At 42.6% G+C, this 26,876-nt stretch overlaps 1 protein-coding gene across 4 annotated transcripts in view; it reads right to left on the reverse strand.

The window, feature by feature from the left end:
* Positions 1–2,365: 2,365 nt before the first annotated feature.
* ANAPC1 (anaphase promoting complex subunit 1) overlaps positions 2,366–26,876 on the reverse strand; it is a 261,021-nt gene continuing 236,510 nt past the window's right edge. For 2 of the 4 annotated variants that reach the window (XM_033936932.1, XM_033936933.1), the window contains 4 exons: positions 25,035–25,130; positions 20,156–20,354; positions 7,067–7,201; positions 2,367–2,758 (listed from right to left, as the gene is read on the reverse strand). In XM_033936932.1, the coding sequence (XP_033792823.1) occupies positions 2,643–2,758; positions 7,067–7,201; positions 20,156–20,354; positions 25,035–25,130 (546 nt within the window). In that variant the 3' untranslated portion in view covers positions 2,367–2,642. Of the gene's footprint in view, positions 2,759–7,066; positions 7,202–20,155; positions 20,355–25,034; positions 25,131–26,876 lie in introns of those variants that run through there. The other 2 variants (XM_033936934.1, XR_004538746.1) reach the window with 2 other exon arrangements.

The following is a 26,876-nucleotide window of genomic DNA, read 5'->3' on the forward strand; positions in this document are numbered from 1 at the left end:
CCAGAGGTAAAGCGAGTAATCACTCCTATGCCTGATCGCAAGGACTGTTAGTGCAGTCTTGCTTTTAACCCGCAGGTTTAAAACATGGGCTCAGAGGCAGCAATGAGCAGGGCGGAAGATCGCAGAAAGGTAGGATGGCAAAGAGAGGGCGGAAGAGAGTACAGAGGTAGGGCGGAAGAGAGCAGAGATGCAGGGTGGCAAAGAGCAGGGCAGCAGATCGCAGAGAGGTAGGATGGCAAAGAGCAGGGCGGAAGAAAGCAGAGAGGCAGGGCGGAAGTGACAAGGGCATCTTTTTGATGATTTCATGGCTGCAGGGCTGGGATTTCAGGGTGAGGACAGTCGGCAAGGACGTGAGCGACTGGTCCTCAGCAGTTGCTTCTTTTTTGATCAGCCAGCCCAGTCGGTGTTCCTGAATTTGTTTTGTGAATCACTGCCTTTCTACTTTTGGATGACCTTCCCCTCACTTGCACACGTGGATCGGGAGGAAGGTTAGCAAATTGGGTTTGGGGCACAAGGTCGTCGGGATATGATCGGTGGGCTTAATAAATCTAGCCCTATGTAGGGCTGTGAGCTTCGTACACATTAGCGTTTCACTACACTTCTCCCTCCGTATTCGCTGTGATATGGGATTATCAGATCTGCGAATAACTTTTTCATATGTTATTTGCTGTTTTCTATTAAAAACCATCGTGAATATGGTGAAACTATGAATAACATGGTGGGAGACCTGGCCTGTTCTTGAAGGAGAGGCAAAACACGGTGAAGAAAGTGCTGGGAATCAGCGTTTTTCTCTATAAACACTTGGAATCAGCGATTTCTCTATGCAAAATGATGTAATTTGGGGGGAGGAACCAACTAACTAAAAACTCCAAATAATTAAAACCGCAATTGCTGAAACTGCAAATACAGAGGGAGGAGTGTAGTTATACGTCATATAACTTCCAGAGGCTGTGGGGAACGGCGAGAAGAACATCAACCCAGGCTCTCAGGGATCGCAGTTGAGCCTGAGTGCACACGAGGAGATTTCCATCTCAGAATCAACCCCGACACAGGAGATACGGAGAGGAGAAGGTCCCTCAGCTGGTGAGCCTAACTTATCACTATTAAACTTGCAGACATTTAACATAGTGAAACCCCAAGAAGTTACATTGGAGGCTTTGTGGGATCTGATTGCTAATTTAACTAAGACAGTAAATACTAATCATCTTCAAATAGAGGGAAAAATAAAAATTCAAGAGAAAGAAGTTTCTCAGATAAAACAAGACTTGGGAGAATCCAAATTAGATATTCAAAGTATTAAAGATCAACTTAAATCTTCCAAATTGCTTCAGGACACTCTAATTAAGGATAATATAAATTTAAGAAGAAAGATAGAGACATTTGAAAATTTCTCCAGGAATAATAACTTAAGATTGATTAATTTTCCACGGATCTCGACAGTGACTCCAAGAGAAATGTTAAAAAGGTATATGCTGGAGATACTGGAAGTATCGGAAGATTTAATGCCTCCTTTCACCCAGGTCTATTATCTACCTAATAAAACTCAAGATCTTCAAGAAGAAAAAATTCAGGGACCAATTGATGTATCAGCTTTGCTTGAATTATCTGATAAAGAAGTTGCTACACCTGCTACATTGATTGTGACCTTGGCTATTACGATGGATAAGAATTGGCTTCTGAGATTATTCTTTAAAAATAAAGAGAAAAAGTTTCTTGATCTAAAAATACAGATGTTCCCAGATTTGGCAAGAGATACACAAAGACGTAGAAAGGAGTTTCTAATATTAAAACCTGGTGTTTTGGCTCTAGGGGGAACTTTTTATCTTCGTCATCCCTGCAAGTGTATAGTTCACTATAATTCCCAGAAATATGTTTTCTTTGAGCCAAACCAGCTAACGGCCTTTCTCTCCTTGTCTCGTCTGGAGAAGGGGTAAGAATGAGGGCTTCAATAAATTAGACGCCTGAATATCAGTTTACCATGTACAGCTTATCTTTAATGAAATAAGTTTCTTTTAGTTCTGTTCAATATACATCATGGATCATAATTGTGGACTTGAGAGATTATACAAAAATTTTCATTTTCTATGTAAATTTATGAGGTTTATTTCTTTGTTCATTTGATGTAATCACTTTCTGTACAAGATTTCATCTTGAATTGTAAATTTGAAATTTATAAATAAATAAATAAAAAAAAAAAAAAAAAAAAAAAAAAAGGAAAAACTAATATTTAGAAAATAAAAATCTTAATTCTGTGTCTTGGTACAACTGCTTATCAAGGAAGTCTCTCTTCATACCTAAGTCAAATGAAAAACTCAAAGTGAAGAAGGATTTGGTTAAAATATTGGCTTCCTAAAAATTGCTGATCACAAGAAGGGACTGAAACATTAAATTTTTAAAGTATTTTAATTAAACTATTTACAAAGGCAAATACTTTCTTTCTTAATTCACAGTTACAGTAACAGCAGTTCATACACTTCAACATCCTGATAACATTTTTAACATGTAATAGCTATAAATTATACATACATATTTTTCTAATTATAAAGGTGTTTTTTAAAAAAATATACAATGAAAGAATTTATGCAGGTTTGGCCTTCAGTCACTGGTTTATAAAAAATGGTTTTATAGAAACTGCAGCACCTTTACAGTACCATGGAGTGTGGATTTCCAAGCAACACTGGTGCCAGCCTTATCAGTGCTCGCACTGGCATTTTTATCTGTCTGAATTTCAGCAGCAGCTCAGAGAAGTTTTCACTTCCTAAGAAAGCAGAGAAAAGAAAAAGAAAACACATCAAAGTAGTTACATACTAGAAAGCTAAAGCAAAAATACCTAGACCAAGATGAAACCTCCACTGAAGTATAGGAATAGCTTAATGGTGAGTGCAGTGGTCTAAGAACCCAGGGAACTGAGTTCAATTCCCACTACAGCTCCTTGCAACTCTGGGCAAGCCACTTAAATCCTTAAATAGGCCTACGTAAACTGCTTTGACTGTAACCACAGAAAGGCGGTATATCAAATCCCATCCCCTTTATTCTATAGTGTAAGAAACAGTTTCGGACTTGTCTAGATACCACATAGATCTGAACATGGTTCAGTTGCAAGTGAAAAATTTCCAAACTCTAGATTTGGCCACACAACCTTGCTGATGGCCTAGACCAGGGGTGTCAAAGTCCCTCCTCGAGGGCCACAATCCAGTCAGGTTTTCAGGATTTCCCCAATGAATATGCATGAGATCTATTAGCATACAATGAAAGCGGTGCATGCAAATAGATCTCATGCATATTCATTGGGGAAATCCTGAAAACCCGACTGGATTACGGCCCTCGAGAAGAGACTTTGACACCCCTGGCCTAGAGTCTGACTAACAGCTTGTGAATTCACTGCTTTAAATTGTTCATATCCATGACCTGTATACTTCAAAAATATCTTGTCTCATCTGTCAGCACCTTGGAAAAAGGACTTTATTGTGGGAATTGTGTAAAATAATGTAAAATAATTTGTAAGCTATATAGTGCTTACAAACCACCAGAAGGAAGGTTAAAAAAATACGAATGGAGGGGTCAGCATGGAAAGGGAAATAAATGTGAATTTGTGCCCTTACCCTTCAAAGGCAAAACATTCCTGCAGTTCTATGCAGACAGTTTGAGGAGGTTCGCTCAGAGCCAATGCCAGGGTGCCAGTGCCCTAGATGAACCTTCAGCCTTATAACCCGCCCCCCTTAATTAATTTTTAGACCACTAGCCTGCAACCTCGCTTTCCAAATAATTAAAACTCAATAATCACAAGCAACCCATAAAAAAGAAGGTTACAGTTTGTACTGGTAGTTCTTGAGGTAGTGTGTTGCTTTGTGTTGAATGACACTGCTGCCCCCAGAAGCTGCTGCTTAGTCTTGCCTAATGGTTGGGCCTGCCTTGAGTTCAATGTACAGGTACAACAGCTATTCAAAAGAACAGACAAAGTTTTGTGCTCGTTATTAGCTCAGCTGGAGGGTGTGCATAAGCAGCGGCCTACTGATAAGAGTGTTTGGGTGCCGTAGTAAGGGGTGGGGCGGTCTGCCCCAGGCGCAGTCTTAATGGGGGTGCCAGCACCCATCCTCCTCTCTCTCTCCCCCCTCCCGCCGCAGTTACTTTGTGTGAACATCCCTTCCTCTTTAATGTTCCTGGCGTGAGCAACAGCCCTAACTTGCTGCTCGCGCAAGCGTCGGCTCTTCCTAGGACAACACTTCCTGGACCCACACCTAGGAAATGATGTCAGAGGAAGAGTCGACGCTGGCACAAGCAGAAGATTGGGGTTGTTGCTCATGCTGGGAACGTTAAAGAGGTACAAGAGGAGGGAAGGGGCGCGTGCGTACGGCAGCAAGGGGCAGGGAAGGAATGGATGAGGGGGGAGGGCGGGAAGAGGAGGGCTGCCACCGCCCCAGGCACTTCACCCTCGCTATGCCACTGGAAAGGCATAAGAAACTGAATGAGATTGAGGTGGAAGATCACAAAGAGATTATCAAATTGTGATATAAAAATATAACAATACAAGGAGAAAAATCACGCCTAAGTGATGACAAACAAGTAAAAGCATATATGATATTGTCTACAACAATAAGGAAGCATTTCAGGCAAAGATAAGGGAACATTGTAAAAAAATTTTTAAAAAGGAAAAATCCAATGCACAATATTCTACCAGCAAACCTAGTCAGCCCATATAGTAACTTTGAGCGTCATACTTTAACCTTCAGTTCCTCTTTAGCACAAAGAAAATCCAATAGTTGTTTGGGATAAAAAAAAACCCCCAAACAAACAAACATATACAATGAAATCATAAGACAAAATTTGCGCCCAAAGCTTGAACTTATATTCCTCCCAGTTCTTTTCTGCCTGGTCACTCAGGCTGGGAGCTGGGTTCCTTAGCGGTGGGTAGGCCTGCTGGAGAAGGGTCTCTTCCCGGTCCAATGCAAGCATATCCACAGGCAGCACAGAGCGTCCTGGATCCGCCACATAAGCTTTCCACAGGAGATTAACAAAAACTGGGGGAACAGGTGGTCCCATAGACCCTTGCAGGGCATCAGACTGGCTTCTCTTGGGCATCCATGCACTTGTGATTTGCACATTCACTATTTAGGGTCTTCAAGAAGGATTTCTTTCCTGCCACCCATGTGCCTTGTAGTTCCTCAGTCCTAGAGGACTCAGAGGAGGCTAAGTCCGAGGCTCCTACCCCTCCCTCATGCACCCCGCAGCACACGGTACTCGGAACAAAGCTGGCATGATACAGGGGCAGAACAGCCTGAGGAGTTCATCCAGTTCATTTTGAGCCAAATCAAGGGTTTTTGAGGCAGATGGAGGCTTTTGAAAATCAGATGCAGGCCAAGAGCCGAAACACTATCTGTGTTGGGTCTCAGTTCTATTGGCATGTACACTCTTTTCTGGGTGTTGATGGCAAGAATAGAACCCATAATTTTCCACTTCTTGATAAGAGTTTGAACAGTACTGATTGGCATTTTCAAATCTTTGCATATCTTTTTATATCCTTCTCTTTATTTACAAAGTTGAACTTGCAGATCCTTTGACAGTTCTTTTGCCTTTCCCATGCTTCAGTAAACACCAGCAAAGTCAGTGCAGCCGTGAGTGAAATGCACAAGTTTCTCAAGAGCTAAGAAACTCATTGATTATTCATTCACAGACACTAGTTACAATCAAACAAGGCGCAGGTTTGGATATTTACCCTTCATTGCCATCTCAACCTGTGTGTGTCAACCTGAGTATATATAATCAATCAAGGGTTTGTGTGAGTTAACTTATCATTATGATTACTAAAGGACACACACAATTCTGTGATGACGAACAGCTTTAACTGTGGTGTACTGGTTGGAGCTAAAGCCTAAGTGCTAAAGCCTCAATGGGCTGAAAGACATAATAAAATATTATATCATGGTTACATTTGATTAGTGAGGTAAATTTTTAGCCATCAAGGTCACCATATTAAGTTACATGCCAATACTAGTGCTTAACTTAATACAGTGGTACCTTGGATTATGAGCATAATCCGTTCCTGGAGCATGCTCGTAATCCAAAATGCTCGTTTATCAAAGCGAGTTTCCCCATAGGAAATAATGGAAACTCGCTTTGATGCATTGCTCCCCCCGAAGGCCCCCCTTTGATCGGGCACCCCCCCACCGCTTCTTACCCTCATCTGGGCACCGGCACCAGCATGTCCTGTGCTTGGTGCCGGTGCCCGAAGATTGGCCTCCTCTTCTGCTAGGCCTTCAGCATCTGAGCATGCTCAAGGCCTGCGAGTTCACGTTCATGCTCAGATGCTCAAGGCCTAGCAGAAGAGGAGGCCGATCTTCGGGCACCGGCATCAAGCACAGGACATGCCGGTGCCCAGATGTGGGTAAGAAGCGGTGGGGGGGTGCCGGATCGTGGCAGGGGGGTGCCCAATCGCATCGGGGGGGTACCGGATTGCGGGGGGGTGCTCGTAAATCAAGCCATGCTCGGTTTCCAAGGCACTGATTTTGCAGATGTTTTGCTCATCTTGCAAAACACTCGCAAACCGGTACACTCGTAAACCGAGGTACCACTGTATGTCTATTCAGTGCCCCTATCTGTATAAGTAGTGGCACTCAATATATGGATTCAATGGTGACTATTGGGACTGTTTAACTCCCCTCCCTTCTCCCGAGCAGGGTGAACTAAATGCCGAGCCGCCCACAGGAACAGAATTGACAGTTTGGCATTTAGCTCATGCTGCTGGACAGCACAGCTTTATAAAGGGGCTTAAGTTTAGCTGTGAACTAAATATACAACTTATCCATTTAACACATAATTTCTGGTATTGTCTGTGTCCCTCTCATAACTAGGTCTCTTATTATCCAGATAAAATTGGAAAGTTTAGCAACAATTTAATGGGCCAGTTTTATCTGGATAACTTTTTCAAATGCATTTGCCACTTGCTCCGAATGCTGGGCTGATTAATTACATACAAAAACACAGTTTTTAATATTAACAATATGAGAGATTGAGAAGTAACAGATACTGCTGAAGGAGCCAATTCATTTAAGGTGGTAGAAAATATTACCTTTCAAACCTTCTGCTGACAATTGCTGGGGGGTAGGAACGGAATAATAAATCAAGAAACACGCCAACATACTTAATTGAGATTCCTCAAGTGGCTGCTCACTGAAATAGGAGTGCAGGCAGATGTCACCACCACCTGATTCAAAGCAGAGAGAACAGAACAGAGAAAAAAAAAATATGATTGAAGAGTTTAGCTGTAAATCAAAAAAGTGCACTCTCTCTCTCTCTCTATTCATTAAATGCATATGGGCAAGATTTAACTTAAGTTAATATTTTTTGAAAACTGTCCTTGAGGAGATAAAATGAAATTAACTGACTCATATCTTAAACATATTCTTAGTATGGTGTTTCCCATTTATTATAGAAACCAAACACTGGTCTGAGAGACATTTGGAGCATTGAGATTAAGCATCAAATTACTGCATCTCAATGGCCACGAATTTGGTCTTGGAGGATGAGATGTACAGTGTCGGCATCTATGAGACAAAATTGTTTTTTTCTGTTACATAGAGCGTTATGGACCCCTGTTAGGTTACAAAATTTGGATAGCTCTAAGTCTAATAAATGTTGGCACTGTCATCTCGAAGTGGGGACTTTAGATCATTTATTATTTTATTGTCCATTTATTATGAATTTTTGGAAATCAATTTTGGGACCAAATTAATTGTTTATTGGACAACCCAGTGGCATTATCATATGATACTGTGCTGTTTGGTATGGCAATGAGAGCAAAAAGTCAGATTTCTACAAATAACAACAAATTATTACTTATAATGACTGGGGTTGTCATTCAACAAATTACGTATAATTGGAAAAATTGGAGTAGATTAAATTATAATTTCTGGTGGAATTCCTTATGTCATGTTTATAAAATGGAAAGATTTATTGCAATACAGTGCGGTTTTTTTCAGGAAATTTCAGGATGTGTGGGAGCCATTTACAAAGTATTGTACCGATTAGATGACATTTTATTTTATTTTTCCCTTAAATTTACAAGTTTGATCGTGAGGGGGGGAGGGGAGGGTAAATTTATTGTTACATATTGTATAAGGTATTGATTATATGATAAGAAAGGGTGGGAGATAAGAGCATATTATTTGTACCATTGATGATTATTAAGTGTTATATTTATTGTTAATTTGTTTGAATATATTGTTACACTTATTGTAAATTTGAAAATGAATAAAGAATTTAAAAAAAAAATAATAATAATAATAACTGCCTGTGCTATTTTCTGTATAAAGAAGAAAATATTACAACAAAATTCTGATTCTGGTAAACTTAAGGAAAAATTTCTGACGATGCGCAACTTTAAAAATACATCAAAACCAAGCTGCATACATATAGCAGGTGTTCTCCACAGACAGTAGAATATATGCTCCCATATAAAGAAAAACTAAAAAGGTTAGGGCTCTTCAGTTTGGAAAAGAGATGGCTGAGGGGAGATATGATTGAAGCTTACAAAATTCTGAGTGGAGTAGAATGGGTACAAGTGGATCAAAAATTACAAAGACTAGGGGACACTCGATGAAGTTAAAGGGAAATACTTTTTAAAACCAATAGGAGGGAATTTTTTTTTCACTCAGAGAATAGTTAAGCTCTGGAATGCATTACCAGAGGTTGTAGTAAGAGTGGATAGCATAGCTGGTTTTAAGAAGGTTTTGGACAATTTCTTGGAGGAAACATTGATAATCTGTTATTGAGAAAGACATGGGGGAAGCCACTGCTTGCCCTGGATTGGTAACATGGAATATTGCTACTCCTTGGGTTTTGGCCAGGTACTAGGGAGCTGGATTGGCCACCGTGAGAACGGGCTACTGGGCTCGATGGATCATTAGACTGATCCAGTAAGGCTATTCTTATGTTCTTATGCTCTCACAAATAGATGATATAATCCGGCACAGCCTGTGCAGAGAAGCCTCTTCTACAGAATTCTCTCTCTCTTCACTTATCTCCCCCTATGATACCCCCGTGAGCTCCGCTCATTTGGCAAGTCCCTCTTATCTGTGCCCTTCTCTTCAACTGACAACTCCAGACTCCATCTCTTTTACCTTGCTGCGCCGTATGCTTGGAACAAGTTGCCCAAATCCCTACAGCGGGCTCAGTCTCTGGCAGTGTTCAAGGCCCAGTTAAAAGCCCAACTCTTTGAGAATGCTTTCAATTCCTAACTCCTCTCACCTTGGGTTCTGCATCCCATGTCATGTTTGTCCAAATTAGATGGTAAGCTCTTCTGAGCAAGGACCATCTATAAATGTCAAAATGTACAGCGCTGTGTACACCTTTCAGTGCTATATAAATGATAAGTAGCGGTAGTAGTAGAATTTCTAGAAGCATTTAGGAAAAGGAAAGGGATTTGGGATTTAACTAATACCTTTTCAGTAGCAGCTGAAGTGCAAAGAGGCAATACTTTGCATAGGTACAATGTCATGGTTGTGTAAAGAAAGCTCATCTCTTAGGGAAGATGGGTGGATATGTGAGGGCTTTCATCCTGCTGTCCACAGAGAACACTTGTTGCAGATAACCAACTGTGTTTCAGAACAAGCAGGATAGCAAGTTGTCACAGATAAGACTTCCTAACTACAGGCTTCTGTCAACAAAAATGGGAACAAATCATGAAAGGCACAGCAACCAGCAGACACCTGATGCAGGCATTTCTCACCAAAACACAGCTCTGAGCTTACAAAGTGGTTCACTGTATGGATTTTTGTGGTTAAAGCCCTCTTCTAGAGTTTCCCCTTTGATCTACATATTGCACATATTTTATCGGCACATTGAAAGACTTTTGATCTACCTCTACTTTTTTTCTTAAAATATTGGGTTTTAAAAGTAAAAAAGATAAAATTATATAGAGATTATTATTATCAATTTGATTACACACAAAGAATTAACTTTGAAAAGAAAATCAGAAGCAAATACAATCAATTTTCCATTGAGATGAAACAAAGAAAATTCAAACTTAATATATAGTCCACAATTGAAAGAACAAAGTAAGAAAATTAGGAATCCCTTCCAGGAAAAAGGGTAGATACAGATAATAATTATAAAGAACAGAGCAGTTAACATCGGCTAATTATTAACAGACATAAGTTACCCTGTATTTTCCTAAGTGGCATCAGAAATCCCTTTTCCTTCAAAGAAAAAACACAGCTGTTCTGGGTAGAAAAAATATACTTTATTTTGTTGGTAATTAATAAGACATTTACAGGGAAACTTCAACTGAAAGGAGACTCCCAAAGAAATAACTTTAGATCTATATTGTAGAAATGCCTTCTTTCAGATATGAGTCCATCTTGAAACATCCGGAAAGATATAGACTCTTTCACCCAAGTAGAAAATCTGCTTTAAATTAAAGTATAGTTTCAAAATCATGTCCTTATCTTGAATGAAGACGAAAGATACTATCAAAGTGGCTCAACCCAGGACTTCAATTTCAGAAGATTCCAGTACCTCCGAGATTCCCAACTGTGCTTGTTCGTCCTCTTTTTTTCTTTTCCAAGATAGTTTGTTTTAGGAAATAGAGCTTTTGAATCGGGGGAATATTTGACTCTGAAATTTTCCAAGTGGAGATCAAAAAGTTTTTAAAGATATCTCTTGAGGTCATAAATTTAGGTATAGGAAAATTCAATAACCTTAAATTCAGGCTTCTAGTTTGGTTTTCAAGATTTTCAATTTTCCATAATTAAAAAGTTTTATCTGTAACTTGTTTATTAAAAGTTTTGACCTCTGAAATAGTTTGTTCAATCACCCCTATTTTTTGGTTTTGCTATTGAACCTGAGTTTCAAATTGATTAATTTTTAATGGAAGCCCAAGTGTTAGTGAAATAACATTGGTGCATACCAAATGTAGGTTTTCTATTGCTGACCAAAGAGAGTCCAGAGTTACCACCGGCGGTTTGAGAAGCGGCTTGAGTTGGGTCAACTGAGACTGATCTTGTTCCGGCCGCAAAACTCTATCGCTTCTGACTCACCATCATTCTCCATCAGTGTTCCTCCCTCATTCAGCTTCAACAAGATTGAAAACGTTGAAGCTTCAGTCTCCAAGCCTGCAATGGGTTCTCCCTCCCCTCCAATCCCAGGGGGCCCTCTAGTCGAAGGTTTGTCGCAGCCGCGTTTCCAGGCGCAGGGGGAGGGTCAGGTCCAGCGGGGCTCAGCGCGAATTCGCTGTCTAAGCTGAGCCTTTCCTGTGGCTCTGCAGCAGATATGCTCGACGCCGATGGGACTGTAAAGGAAGTTATTACAGTCTGGCGTGGTGTGGATGTAGCAGACAGAGGTAAAGGGGTGATCCTCTGCCTTCCCTTCTTTTTGGCATCAAAAAACAAAGATAATCCTAACTAATTGAGAAATCATAGTACTCGCCAGAACAGGAGCTCACAAACGTGCGTCCTGCTCTGTCGCCATCTTAACTTGTTCCAAATTCTATATAGATTGTTACACCATTTGGGTGTTGGTAGTACTGGGTAAAGAGGACAGATGATTATGAAGGCAGTACTTGTAATAGGCATAGCTTGTAAGAGGTTGAATGTCCTCCAGTTACACAAAAGATATTTTTGAGTAAAATAACTTTTTTGAAGTAAAATTAATTATGGAAACTCTTATATATTACATAGCCACAGTTATAGGCTTCCCAAAAATGTTTTTCATCGTGGTGGGACCATTATTTATTTACCCATTTCTTGTGATAACTTGATGGTAAGTGCCAGTTGCTCTAAAACAGTGGTCTCAAACTTGTGGCCCAGGGGTCACTTGCGGCCTGCCAGGTTCTATTTTGAGGCCCTCGGTATTTTCATCATAATCACAAAAGTAAAATAAAACAGTTTCTTGATCATATGTCTCTTTAGCTATAAATGACAATATTATTATTAAGACTTAGCCAAAAGGAAAGATTTAGAAACTATAAAGAGTTTTACCTCATGCAAAATTGTCATTTCTTTAATAAGGCATTAACTATTTTTTTTCTGAGGCCCTCCAAGTACCTACAAATCCAAAATGTGGCCCTGCAAAGGGTTTGAGTTCGAGACCACTGCTCTAAAACAAACCCTTCCCTATCTCAGAAAGAAGTAGAGACACTCAGGCAGTTCTTGTATAGGGCAGGTAGTAGGATTTAAAGCCTGTCACTAGATGGTAAATATCTTCCACCTGAAGCCATAAGACCATTTTGTTAAGTATCTCCTGGAAGCCAAGAGAATTCTGAAATGATATCAGGCAGGTTCAGAGCAGCTAAATTCAACCTATCAATATCCCAGTGACCTACTAAGGGGGGGGGGAAGAGGACCGCTCTAGGTACTGTCTTTGCAAGGGAACACCAGTGCCTCTATTCCTCTCTGCCCCCTACATACCTCTTTAAACATTCACCAGCTCGAGCAGCATCTTCTACTTGCTGCTCATGCCGGCGCTGGCTTTCCTCCTACATCACTTTCTGGTTGCGAGATCAGGACGCGTCATCAGAAGGGAGCCGATGCTGGTGCAAACTGTGAATGGTAGATGCTGCTTGCGCTGAGGAACATTTCAAGAGGTACACAGGGGGTGCTCAAGTGGCAGAAAAGAGTTGGGGGGGGGGGGGAGCGGAGCACCCAAGCAGCAGGAAAGAGTAGGGGCACACAGCGTGGCAATGCCAGGCGCCACTGCCCCGAGTGCCAAACTCCCGCACTATGCCACAAAATATCCAGACTATGATGGAGAGGGAGCCGATACTGGTATTTAACAGAATTACTTGAGCCTGCATGGTCAGCACTAGAAAATACCGCTTGTGGGTTCTTCCTTATGGAAAGTTCCAGAAGAGTAACATCTCAGCCAACAAGGGGCTATGAGAATCATGTTCCTGTCTAAGCTTCAGGACAGTCTTATGAGCAATATCTTGAGTATTTTCCAAGTTGCTACTATTTGGGTTTTTGCCAAGTACTAGTGACCTGGATTGGCCACTATGAGGAAGGGCTACTGGGATAGATGGATCATTAGTCTGACCCAGTAAAGCTATTCTCATGTCCTTAACTTTGGTTATATAAGTATATGATTATGTACTGTCTATACTGCCCCAATAATCCTAAACATGGCATATTTTTATATTAAAAACTTTTCAATCTAGTAAAAATCCTCACCAACACCAAACCTTACCTAGCAGCACAAGGAAAGCATCCTCCAACAGCCACTCAACTCGCAGACCACTTCAAAAACAAGATTACAACAATCAGGACTATCTTCAATAAAACACACACCGTCCTCGACGAGATAACAACAAATCCCCCAATAGGAGAAGCCATTGCTGCAGACAGGACCTGGACCGAATTCCCTGCGGTAAACTGGACAGACATGAATCGACTCTACAAAAAATACAGTCATGCTTCATGCGACCTGAACTATTGTCCCGCGTATCTAATAACCAACGCCACCCCCAAATTTAGGGCCAGCCTCATGCAATAGATCCAAATTACACTCACTGAAGGTCAATTCCCGCAGCACCTAGGAGAAATCATAATCATTCCAATTGTGAAGGACCACAAAGGCCTTATAGATCAGTGATTCCCAACCCTGTCCTGGAGGAACACCAGGCCAATCGGGTTTTCAGGCTAGCCCTAATGAATATGCATGAGAGAGATTTGCATATGATGGAAGTGATAGGCATGCAAATTTGCTTCATGCATATTCATTAGGGCTAGCCTGAAAACCCAATTGGCCTGGTGTTCCTCCAGGACAGGGTTGGGAACCACTGTTATAGATAACCCCGCTAACTATAGACCCATCGCCTCAATACCAATATACGTCACACTTATAGAAGGACCAGTTGCACAATTCCTCACAAATTACCTGGAAGACCACAATCTTCTCCACCCCTCTCAATCAGGATTCAGATCCAACCACAGCACGGAGACTTTACTAGTAACCCTACTAGACACAGCCCGACAGCACCTCAGCAAAGGCAGAAGGATGCTGATAATTCAACTCGATCTATCTGCAGCATTCAATCTGGTTGACCACACCATCCTACAGCAGACACTAGAAGCCATAGGGATCTCAGGCAGGGTATACAATTGGTTCGAAGGATTCCTTAAATACAGATCTTATAGAGTAAAGTCAAACAATCTTAAATCAGAACCATGGTCCAACCCCTGTGGAGTTCCTCAAGGATCACCTATCTCACCTACTCTCTTCAACCTCTTCTTATCCTCCCTTGGGTCTACCCTAGACAATCTGAATGTAACTTCATTCAGCTACGCTGACGACATCACCATACTCCTACCCTTTGATGCTTCTGACCCAACTTCTACAGAAAAATTGGAAAAAAAACCTTCAAGCAGTGGAAAAATGGATGGCAGATCACAAATTGAAACAAAATTTCTACTGCTTGAAAAGGATAAGAATCCCTCCATCACAGAACTAGAAATAAACGCCTCCAAATACCCTATACAACCTACCCTAAAACTCCTAGGAGTAACAATAGATAGATGCTGCACAATGCAGGTCCAAATCAACAAGACCACCCAGAAAGCATTTCTAACCATGTGCAATTTAAGAAAAATCAGAAAATTCTTCGACAAAGAGCAATATAGGCTAAGGTAAAATTATGGTCTTACCTGTTAATTTTCTTTCCTTTAGAAGCAGCAGATGAATCCAGACTAGTGGGTATAGCTCACATCGACCAGCAGGTGGAGATAGAGAACTGATTAACAGTTGGCCTTAAAGCCTGGTGTTCCGTCTGTTGATTCAGTTATGCACTCTGCCCAAGCATCCTGAAAGGAGAATGAGCCGCAACAAAACTCCATTCCAGTAGAAAATGTGTCTTTCTCTTCATAATTTGAGCATATGTATCTCTCTTGTACCTTCTCTTTTTTTTTTTTTTTTTTTTTTTTCAGTAATGAAATAATACACTTACCAACCATAGCCCCAACAAACCTAATCAACTAAACACCCTACACACAACCCGTGCCTTTGGGGAGGGGCTCTGGATTCATCTGCTGCTTCTAAAGGAAAGAAAATTAACAGGTAAGACCATAATTTTACCTTCCATAGCAAAGCAGCAGATGAATCCAGACTAGTGGGATGTAGCAAAGCAAACTCAAACTGGGTGGGACGCCAATGCCGCCTCTGTCAGCACCGCCGTGCCAAAACTCGCCTCTGCACGGGCCGCCACATCTAAACGATAATGCTGTGAAAAAGTATTTGTCGACGACCAAGTGGCCGCTCGGCAAATTTCCTCTAAAGACATCCCCCCGGACTCCGCCCAAGAGGCCGCCAAAGCCCGAGTGGAATGAGCATGAAGGTGCTCCGGTACCTTCTTCCCGGACAACACATACGCCGACGCAATAGCGTCCTTGACCCAACGCGCAATGGACGCTTTAGACGCCGCCACCCCTTTGTTTTTACCCGCGAAAGCTACAAAGAGATGGTCCGACCGACGAAAATCATTCGTCACTTCCAAATAATGGAGAAGCATACGGCGTACATCTAGCAGCCGTAAAGACCCAAAACGTTTCCCCCAATCATCCCTCCGAAAGGAAGGCAGGAACACACTCTGGTTCACATGAAAAGAAGAAATAACCTTCGGCAGGAAGGACGGCACCGTACGCACCGACACCCCCGTCTCCGAAAAACGCAAAAAGGGTTCTCTGCACGAAAGCGCCTGCAGCTCCGAGACTCGCCTTGCTGAAGCCATCGCCACCAAAAAAACCGTTTTCAGTGTGACATCTTTCAACGTGGCCGCTGACAGGGGCTCAAAAGGTGCCCCCTGCAACTTCCCCAGGACGAGTTTCAGATCCCACGCTGGACAAATACGCTTCACCGGCGGGCGGATATGGTTCACCCCCTTGAGGAAACGGACCACGTCCGGCTGCGACGCGAGAGCCGAGCGATCCACCCGGCCCCTGTAACAGGCAATGGCCGCCACCTGAACCTTTAAAGGAGTTGTAGGCTAACCCCTTGTCCACGCCTTCCTGCAGGAAAGCAAGAATATCCGGCAGAGAAGCCTTAAAGGGCGCCACTCCCTGGCGACCGCACCATGCCTCAAAAATCTTCCAGACTCTCGCATAGGAGGCTGACGTCGAAAGCTTCTTGGCTTTAAGCAGAGTGGCGATCACCCTCTCTGAATAGCCCTTCTTTTTTAGCCTCGACTGCTCAATAGCCAGGCCGTAAGACCAAAGCGGGCCGGATCTTCTATCCATATGGGCCCCTGAGTCAGTAAGTCCGGCGTTACCTGGAACGTCACCCGCTCGCCGACCGCAAGCTGGATCAGATCTGCGTACCACGGCCGACGCGGCCAATCCGGAGCCACCAGGATGACTCTGCCGCGAAAGCGAGAGATGCGCTGTAACACTCGCCCTATCATGGGCCACGGCGGGAACACATACAGAAGGGAATTCGGAGGCCATGGGAGAGCTAACGCGTCTACCCCCTCCGACCCCTCTGTCTTGCGTCTGCTGAAGAACCGAGGCACCTTCGCATTGCGGGACGAGGCCATGAGATCCATCTCCGGCAAGCCCCACCGACGGACTAGCTGGCTGAACGCTCGAGGAGACAACTCCCACTCTCCCGGATCCAGAAGATTTCTGCTGAGAAAGTCCGCTTGCACGTTTTCGTGACCTGCAATGTAGGCCGCCGACAGGAGCGGCACATGCCTCTCTGCCCATCGAAACAAATTTCTTGCCTCTTCTGCTAACTGCGGACTCCGGGTGCCCCCCTGTCGATTGACATAGGCGACCGCCGTGACACTGTCCGAAAAGACTCTGGTCGGCTTGTCCTGAAGTAGTGACTGAAAAGCTAGCAGCGCCAGCCTGACCGCCTTTAACTCCAACAAATTGATGGGCCACTGGGCCTCCTGGACGGACCACCTCCCCTGCACTGACGCCTGCAGGCATTGGGCCCCCCAACCCTGCAGACTGGCATCCGTGGTGACCACCATCCAGTCCGGCGTGGCCAACGGCATGCCCTTCCACAGATGCAACTCGTGGAGCCACCACTGCATGCTGTGAGCTGCTCGACGACTCCATGGGAGACGCACATTGTAGTTCAGAGAAGCTGGAGACCAGCGAGAGAGCAGAGACTGTTGCAAGGGCCTCATGTGGTTCCGCGCCCAGGGGACCACCTCCAGAGTCGCCACCATGGAACCCAGCACCTGTACATAATCCCAAGCTCGTGGTCTGGCCGTACCGAGAAGTAGGCGAATTTGAGCCTGTAATTTCTCCCCCCGGTCTCGGGGTAGAAACACCTTCCCCAGAGCCGTGTCGAACCGCACCCCCAGATGCACCAACGACTGCGATGGGGACAGAAAACTCTTGGGAAAGTTGACAATCCACCCCAACGACTGTAGGAGAGAAATCACTCGCTGAGTAACCGCCGCACTCTCCTGTCTGGACGAGGCGCGGATTAACCAGTCGTCTAGGTAAGGGTGTACCCGAATCCCTTCCCGGCGGAGGAAGGCGGCTACCACCACCATGACCTTGGAAAAGGTGCGGGGTGCCGTTGCCAAGCCAAAGGGCATTGCCCGAAACTGATAATGCTGGCCCAGAATCGCAAACCGCAGTTTTTTGTTTTTTTTTTTTTTTTTTTTACTGGAATGAAGAAAGACAGAAGACTCCTGCAGGACAAACAACCCCTCAATCAACCGGAGGGGAGGGTGGAGTAGGGACCTGGGGGGGCCCAGGTGTAACTCCTAAAGCCGGCACCACTCAGCCAGGCACCCCTATCCTACTGAAGAGACAGAGTCTCAACAGAGGAAGTCCACTGAACACCAATATCTCCGTCAGCATCAGAATCCAAGAGCTAGAGGGCTAGCTCAGTCCCTGCTGGGAGATAGAGCAAAACTGAATCAACAGACGGAACACCAGGCTTTAAGGCCAACTGTTAATCAGTTCTCTATCTCCACCTGCTGGTCGATGTGAGCTATACCCACTAGTCTGGATTCATCTGCTGCTTTGCTATGGAATAGTCCAATCCCTAGTACTAGGTCTATTGGACTACTGCAACATACTCTATCTGCCTTGCCCTGCAACAATGATAAAACAACTACAGACAATCCAAAACACTGCACTCAGATTAATCTACACACTGAGAAAATTTGACCACGTCACCGCGGCCTACCTGGACTCACACTGGTTGCCAATGCAAGCACGAATTCAATTCAAACTATACTGTCTATTATTCAAAGCAATAAATGGCACAGCCCCCAATTACCTAAACAACCGCCTGTACCAAAACGCCACCACTAGGCAAAGAAGAACTAAGACCCCTTTTACCTACCCCCCACTCAAAGGCACCCAGCGCAAGAAGATATTTGACAGTCTGCTGGCGACGCATGCAGCAAAATTGGACCACACTATCTCCAACCTGCTGATAACAACAAACGACTACAAATATTTTCGCAAAAAAATCAAAACTCACCTATTCAAAAAATTTATACAGATGGCTTAACCCCAACCGGACCCCCCGCAACACAACTCCCCCCTCCTCCCCCCTTCTCTTTAGCCTCAAGCATGTCAACTGCTTCCCTAACGGTATATATACTGGATCTGCACTATTTCCTATTTGTATAGCATCTTGTAGCTCTTGAAATATACAACTCCATTATTCTTGTAACTTCTCCTGAAAATGACCAGAATTCTCTCTGTAATTATCCTGGAAATGTCCAGTTGTCTCTTTTGTAATCCGCCCAGAACTGCAAGGTTGAGGCGGAATAGAAATCAGTAATGTAATGTATTATTGTTTTCTACTGGGTATCAAGAATTACTGTATCTACCTGCAGCTTTTCATCTTTCCCTCATCCCAGTCCATATTCCTCATCTATCTCTCCTTCCCCAGACTCCCAGTAACTTCCCCCTCCCCCATATCCAGCATCTCCCCCCTCTCAAGAATCTCCCCACTTACTCTCCTCAATCTAGCAACTTCCCTGTCTTGCACTTTCTCCCTTACCCCCATGTCCAGCATCTCCCTCTTTCTATCCCACCATGTCTAGCATCTTTTTCTCCCATTCATTCATTTGATTTTTTTTAGCCCATCCTCCTAAGGGAGCTCAGAATGGGTTATAAATCAGGCATCTTCCCTATCTGTTCCAGCGGGCTCACAGTCTATCTAATGTATCTGGGGCAATGGAGGATTAGGTGACTTGCCAGCACAGGGTTTGAACCCACAGCTTCAGGGTGCTGAGATTGTAGCTCAACCACTATACCACACTGTCCAGTATATCTCCCCTTTCTCTATCCCTTTCCTGTAACCAGCAACTCCCTCTTTCTCTTCTTAACACCTCCATATCCAGCTTTTCCCCTTCTATCTGTATCCCTGTCTACTCCCTGCATCTCTTTTGTCTCTCAATTTCCACCCTTCTAAGACATTTTCATAGATTCAATAAATAATTTAGTAACTTAGCTTTTCGACTTCTAAGTCTTGCGTCCGTCCCCTTTATCAACGCGTTTCGCTCGCCGGCGGCATGTATAAGTAATGAATAGGAATAGCAGCTCCCCAGCCTTGACAAAGTATGAGCGAAACGCGTTGGTAAAGGGGACGCAAGACTTAGAAGTCGAAAAGCTAAGTTATTAAATTATTTATTGAATCTATGAAAATGTACCAAAATGGATGAAATATATAAATGATAAGCACAAGAGAACAAATAGTAAAAGAAATATCAAATGATAAAAAGATACATTGAAAAAAAAAGCATAAGTATGCCATATTGGGAAGTATGAGGAATTGAACCCCCGAGGAACTATGAGTGTTCCGGGTGGTCTGATATCCCTTGGCAACACCATTATAAATATCAAATAGCAAATGGCCTACTTTTGGTCTGAATGTGATGTATGTATTCCGGCCATTCTCCTTGGTTTCTGTTTTTTTTTCTTTTACGAGCTGTGTTTTACTGTATAGTTGTGATTATCAGGATGTTTTTCATGATTAGGTATGTTTGACTTGTAATCCACTTAGTTATAGGTGGAATATAAATGCATAAATCAGTAAGTCCTGCTCTTCCACAATTGTCCCTAGTACTTTTTCTCTAGTGTGTAGTTTTGTCATACGTTACCACCATTATCATTTACATTTAATTTAATACAGTAAGCACAGTTACTACTGCTGGACAATTCATTGCTAGCTACTGACTATTAAGTACACATACCTTGCAGCCACTGGTCCAGCGTATTATCAATAGTGCACTTCATCACAGGCAGAAACTCAGAGTTCATGAAGAGACCTCTATTTGTGTTTTTCCTCATTCTCTCTTGCAAGCTTCGCGAACTGAAAAATTCTAAAACCAGTTTTATCTGCCACAGTTCAAAGGTTTCAGAGGTTTCTTGTCTTTCTAATCTTCTAACAGCCTTGATTAGGGAATAAAAATGAAAAGATGAGAAACAAATCTGGAATAAAGGCAGTGAAAATGACAGTAAGTGTGACAGCGATTCTCTAACAGCAGTTGAGGCAAATGCTGTTGACTTATGAAAATAAAATCCTACTACTTAAAAATATTACTCTATTTTAAAAATTATTCTGGAGTAACTTCTGGCTTGCTTCTGTTACTTGTCACAAACCAGTCGGGAAAAAAGAAGTCGGGAAAACTAGTCCAGAAAAGAGAACCCCAGTGGAACTTTCTTGATAGCTGGACTGACTTCTTCCCTCCCTCCCTGAATCTTTAACCAACAGCCCTGAAAAAAATTGTTTAGAAATCTAGCAATTAACTTCTTATTGCATGTCTCAGCCAATCACCACTGGTACAAATACCATTCCCTCAACACAGAAAGGACACTTCACATTTCCCTCGATGAAGTTACAGGGAAATACTCTTAAACCCAATAGGAGGAAATTTTTTTCACTCAGAGAATAGTTATGCTCTGGAACGCGTTGCCAGAGGATGTAGAAAGAACGGATAGCGTAGCTGGTTTTAAGAAAGATTTGGACAAGTTCCTGGAGGAAAAGTCCATAGTTTGTTATTGAGAAAGACATGGGGGAAGCCACTGCTTGCTCTGTATTGGTAGCATAGAATATTGCTACACTTTGGGTTTTGGCCAGGTACTAGTGACCTGGATTGGCCACCGTGAGAACGGGCTACTGGTCTGACCCAGTAAGGCTATTCTTATGTTCTTATGAAATGAATGGGATCATCATGATAAAACTGTTGCTTTCATTTTAAAGTGTTAATTCACTGATTACTTATTTTCTTTCTCCTTAAATTCCTTTGACCACTCACTCTATTATGGTCTAAGGAAATAAACAAGTTTTGGGTTTAACCGAATGGAAATTTCCTATGTATTATTCTTATGCTGTGCTGCTTGGAACAAGAGTTTAGAGCTTGTGTAAAATTTGCAATAAAAATAAGAAATGAAATGATCCAAGTTTCCCCACATTTTCCATTAGTCTACATGATTTTAGAAAAACTTATCTTTTATTTACAGTTTGTTTGTGCTACATCCAGTTTTCATGTAATATGTTAAAGAAAGTATATTGACTACACAGATTCTCTATTCTTCTAAAGAAGACCAAATCTTAGATCCTGAAGGCCTTCATTCCTTTCCCACACTCCAACAAAAAGTTTATGAAAGCTTACTTTCAGTTTTATTTTTTTGCTTTTTTTAATTTTTGCTTCCCTATAAGCTGCCCAGCTGTTGTCTTATAATAAGCTTCATCTTTCTTTTTAATCCAGAGAAAATATCTGAGCAAGGTATAAAGTTTTGGCGCCATAAGCATTTTCACCAAGATACAATGGCCCAGCCATGACAGAGATAAATGTTTACATTTTGAGCAAAAATGTTTAATTATATCTATTTAATGCTTGAGATATTTTTACGTATAAGAGGGTGCCAAGGTGTCTTTTTGGAGTTTTCACCTATTTTAAGGATCATACATATTTACAACCCTAAACTGATGAGTTTATTTTATAGTGGCCATTTTAAAATAGGTAACCCATTAGCCCCCCCCCCCAATTTTCAAGCACAAATTTATACCCGCTTTTAAAAAGGTGTAAATCTGTGCATGCAGTTATGTATTTTACAAAAGATATATGTACACTGCAAATGCAGTACATATACTTTTGCATGTACATATGATTTGACAATTTTATAAAAACCCTTCTTGCCCATGTAAAATGACCTTTTAATTTCATACTGAATATGCCAGGTCAAAACTTCCAATTTATCCTTTTTCCCATATCAGTTGAAAATTCAGGGCTCCTTTTACTGAGGTTCGCTAGCGTTTTTAGCGCGCTAACCCCGCACTATGCGGCTAGAACTAATGCCAGCGCAATGCTGGCGCTAGTGTCTAGCACGCGCAATTCCGCACGTTAATGCCCTAACGCAGCTTAGTAAAAGGAGCCCTAACTCTGCAGTCCTAACACATTCTGCAATGGCAACATTTCTGATTTATGAATTCTCTTAATTATTAATAGATCCAAAACTAGAAAGGGTGAGAGAAGGAACCCCATGCAGAGTTCTTCAATGCATCCACTAACTAATCAATAAGATTCTCATATTTATTTATTTAAAATATTAATCTGCCTAAAACCTAGCCAGCTTACAGTTGTGCATACATAACTGCACAAAACAAACACATTTAAATTGTGAAAAATGACATCCAAATCACATATAAAACAATAAAAATATTACAGAAAACTCTCTCAGTTCATAATTCTTTTCAGCAGAATGCTTGAACAAAAAAAAGTAAGTTTTCAACAATTTTCTGAACCTCAAAACACTGGCATATAATCTTAAATTCCCAGGCAAGGCATTCCACATAGCTGGTCCTGCCACTGAAAAGGAAGATTTAGCTGTCTCAGCATAGTATACCACTTCACATCTTCCCACATCTAAGACCTTTAACTTGGTTCAAAAACTCACCCTAGACCTCAAAATGTTCCAAGCCCTCCAAAAACATTTTCTAATGTGATTTTATCAAATACCTTTTCCACATCTAGGCTAGCCCAATGTTGAGCTGCAAGACTATTTTTTTCAGCCTGCAATACTGCAACAGCTCTGAACAGGTTAGCGGAAGTCTATATCCTCTTCATAAGGCCTATCCTCTTCATGTACTATCTTACATAATCTATTTGTTACAACTAGAGAGCTGCATGGGAACGGGGACGACGGAAATCCCGCGGGACCCGCGGGTTCCCCCTTTGGGTCACAGGGATCCCGTGGGGACACCCCCTAGGGTCGCGGGAATCCCGTGGGGACACCCCCTAGGGTAGCGGGGATCCCGTGGGGATGCCTCCAAGGGTCGCGGGGTTCCTGCGGGGCTAGATGTACTAAGTCGCGCGGCTTTTTTTCCCTACCTGCTCTGCTTGCAGCACAGAGCCGAACGGAAGTCTTCCCGCAGCTGTAAGAAGGAAATTTAGATTCGCGGTTAAGGGCAGGGAGGTTTGTCAGACCAGGGCTGTTGTCGGTCGGTCGGGGAAGCGCCACAAAAGTAAGGGGACCTGGCCGGCTGTGCTGCACCCGGGGCGGGAGAGAAGGAGGGGGGAGAAGGACGCTGAAAGCACTTGTGGAAGACAGAAGGGGGAGAAGAACGCTAACAGGGCATGAGGAAGACGGGGGGGGGGGAGAAGGACGCTGAAAGCATATGGGGAAGACAAAGGGGTGGAGAAGGATGCTGAAAGGACATGGGGAAGACGGGGGGGGGGTGGAGAAGGACACTGAAAGGCCATGGGGAAGACGGGGGGGGGTGTAGAAGGACGCTGAAAGGCCATGGGGAAGACAGAGAGGGAGAGGGACGCTGAAAGGACATGGGGAAAACAGAGGGGGGAGAAGGACACTGAAAGGACATGGGGAAGACAGAGGGGGGAGAAGGACACTGAAAGCACATGGGGAAGACAGAGGGGGGAGAAGGATGCTGACAGGACATGGGGAAGATGGGAGGGGAGAAGGACGCTGAAAGGAAATGGGGAAGAGAGAGTGGGGAGAAGACGCTGGCAGGGAAGAAGACAGAGATGCCAGACTAGGGGGGGAGCGGAGGGAAGAAGATGGGTGCCAGACCAATTTGGAAGGGGGGAGAAAGGGAGAGGCACAGTAACAGTGCAAATGAAAGACACAGAAGGAAGAGAGACAGTGGATGGAAGGAACTGAATGAGAACATGAGGAAAGCAGAAACCAGGCAACAAAGGTAGGAAAAGAATTCTATTTCTTTTTTTTTGCTTCAGGATAAAGTAGTATATTAGTTGTGTTGATAAAAATTTATAAACAAAAGAGGCTCTGGTAGAAACCCGTTTACAAAGTATGTATTCTTCCCAATTAATATTTCCAAATTAATAAAGTCTTTTTGCTTATTTGTAAATGGGTTTCTACCAGAGCCTTTAATTCAGTAGCATAATTAAATGAAATAACTATTTCTGAAGTTTATAGGGACGGGTGGGGACGGAGGGGATTCCTCGCGGGGACGGAGGGATTCATCACGGGGATGGGTGGGGACGGGTGGGATTCCTCACGGGGACGGGTGGGGACGGAGGGGATTCCTCACGGGGACGGAGGGGATTCCTCGCGGGGACGGAGGGATTCCTCACGGGGATGAGTTGGGACGGGTGGGATTCCTCACGGGGACGGGTGGGACTTTGGCGGGAACGGGTGGGGACAGGTGGGATTTCTGTCCCCGCTCAACTCTCTAGTTACAACTGAGAATGAGTTCTGATTTAATAATGAAGCTCCATATTTCTTCCACGTTTGTATAGCAAAACTCACTTGCACGTTATTATGTTCAGCACCCATTCCTGGTACATTCTCTGCATAAGGTTAGCAAAAAAATCATTTAATATTTTGTAAAATCCTGTTCCAAATCCGTCAGGACCAAGTGACCTAGCCGGTCTAAGTTAAATGGTTGCTTTAATTTCTTCAAAAGTTATAGGTTGATTAAGTGCCTGTAAAGCAGATTGGGAAGTCTTTGGAAAATTCAGTTTCTGAAAAAAAAGCTGTTGTGTTTTGCAAAATACAATTTTTTTTAATAACGGATCAAAATTAAGTGTGCTATTTACTAATACCATAAGACTGCTGTATTTTACCCCGTTTGAAGTATATAATTACCTGGTCAATTGCTATGTACGCAGGCAACATTTCAGGATTCTCTCGTGTAACACATTCATATAGGATAGAGGAGAAGAGATCCAACATTTCTTGTTTCTGAGGGGAAAATATATTTTGATTTAAGACCAGTTACATAAAGAAATTCTAATTGAAACCGAGTCCTAACACTGCTGAAACTACCTCTTTAGAAAAGACATTAGGATTTCTTCACTATCTTTTTAAAGAAATTCATGACTTGAGTTTATTATAGAAAAATATCCACCTCATTTTACTGTGAGTCACTGCTTAGTCCAACATGCAGTGCTTTGAGAAAAAGCAGCAGTCAAATGAAATAGCAATATTAAAACAAAATGCACAACCCAGTTCACTCTAGGAAATGGGATGCGGTAGGTGGACTAGCTAGATCAAAGTACAGTGCGCATACTATGGGCTCATTTTATGAAGCCACGTTAGCGGTTTAACACGCGTAATAACATGCGCTAAACTGCCGGCCGTGCTAGCCGCTACCGCCTCCTCTTGAGCAGGCGGTAGTTTTTGGGCTAGCGCAGGAGTTAGTGCATGATAAAAAGGTCACGTGCGATAAAGCCGCTAACGCGGCTTCGTAAAAGGAGCTCTATGTTTTGCATTATTCTTGGCATGAAAGTATAAAATATCCTTGCATATAGACAAAGCAGCAGCTCTGTATCAGCATTCTGACACAAGACAGTGCACAGAGGACTTTAGAACTGTTATGGTCAGCTGAAACTGTAGAATATTTATCAGACTCTCAGTGGCCACAATTCTGGTCTAAAGCAAATAGACTTCTTGCTTCTGCTCCCATTTTATAATCTATGCATTTTTTGACGCATAGATCTCTTTGGATCCCAGTGAAAAAACAAAGGGTAAAGTCTGATTCTGCTAATAAACCCCCTCTTTTACTAACATGTAGCATGGGTTTTAGTGCCAGCAGCGGCAGTAACTGTTCCGGCGCTCATAGGAATTCTATGAGTGCTGGAGCAGTTACCGCCGCTGCCGGCGCTAAAACCCACGCTACACGTTAGTAAAAGAGGGGGAAATTTTAGTCCTGTGATCAATATATTGGGCATTTAAAGCATATGCTATTAACGTGTCCCCACTTAATATCTTTCCCAAAAGTTTGGTATTGAGTATGGTCTAGAATTATCTCTCTCTCAAATCTGAATGTTTACCATTTAATTTAATTATCTTCTGCGCCATTTGTGCGTTTCAGTACTTATCTCCTGAACAATGTAAATTGTTTGATAGTCTGATTACAACTGTGATTAAACCTATATCGACAAAGTGGAAGGATAATTCTAAGATATCTTTTAATTTTTGGTGGTAGTCTATTTGTCTATTGTATGAATATGAAGTTAAAATTGCTTAAAGAACAAACTCTTATTACCAAACTTAATTAAGATTTGGGACCCTATTATACTTTTTGGTATTTTGACTTCTTCACCCTGTAATTAATCAAAGTATGTAACCTACAATAATCATAATTTGTTTTCCTATTCTTGTTTATCTGTTCAAAATTTTTTTTTATTAAAGATGATTTGAACTTAAAAAAAAAAAAAAATTCCGGTCTGAAAGCTTTGCTATTAGTTAAGGTAAGTAAAAAGGACAACTACTTAACTAAAGTATCATTTTATTTTATTTTTTTTGAGGGGGGGCTTTAGACTTTCATTTTTCCTGCTCAATCAGTACCCAGTCTCTATTTAGGCTCTAGAGCAGTGGTCTCAAACACGCGGCCCGCGATCTGTCCTCGCCTAAAGCAGGGGTCCCCAGTCTGCTTCCCTTCCCACTGCTCTCCCCCAAGCCGCCGCAATCGGGGAACAGGCCGCC

The sequence above is a fragment of the Geotrypetes seraphini genome, chromosome 3, assembly GCF_902459505.1.
Source record: "Geotrypetes seraphini chromosome 3, aGeoSer1.1, whole genome shotgun sequence".
Taxonomy (NCBI): domain Eukaryota; kingdom Metazoa; phylum Chordata; class Amphibia; order Gymnophiona; family Dermophiidae; genus Geotrypetes; species Geotrypetes seraphini.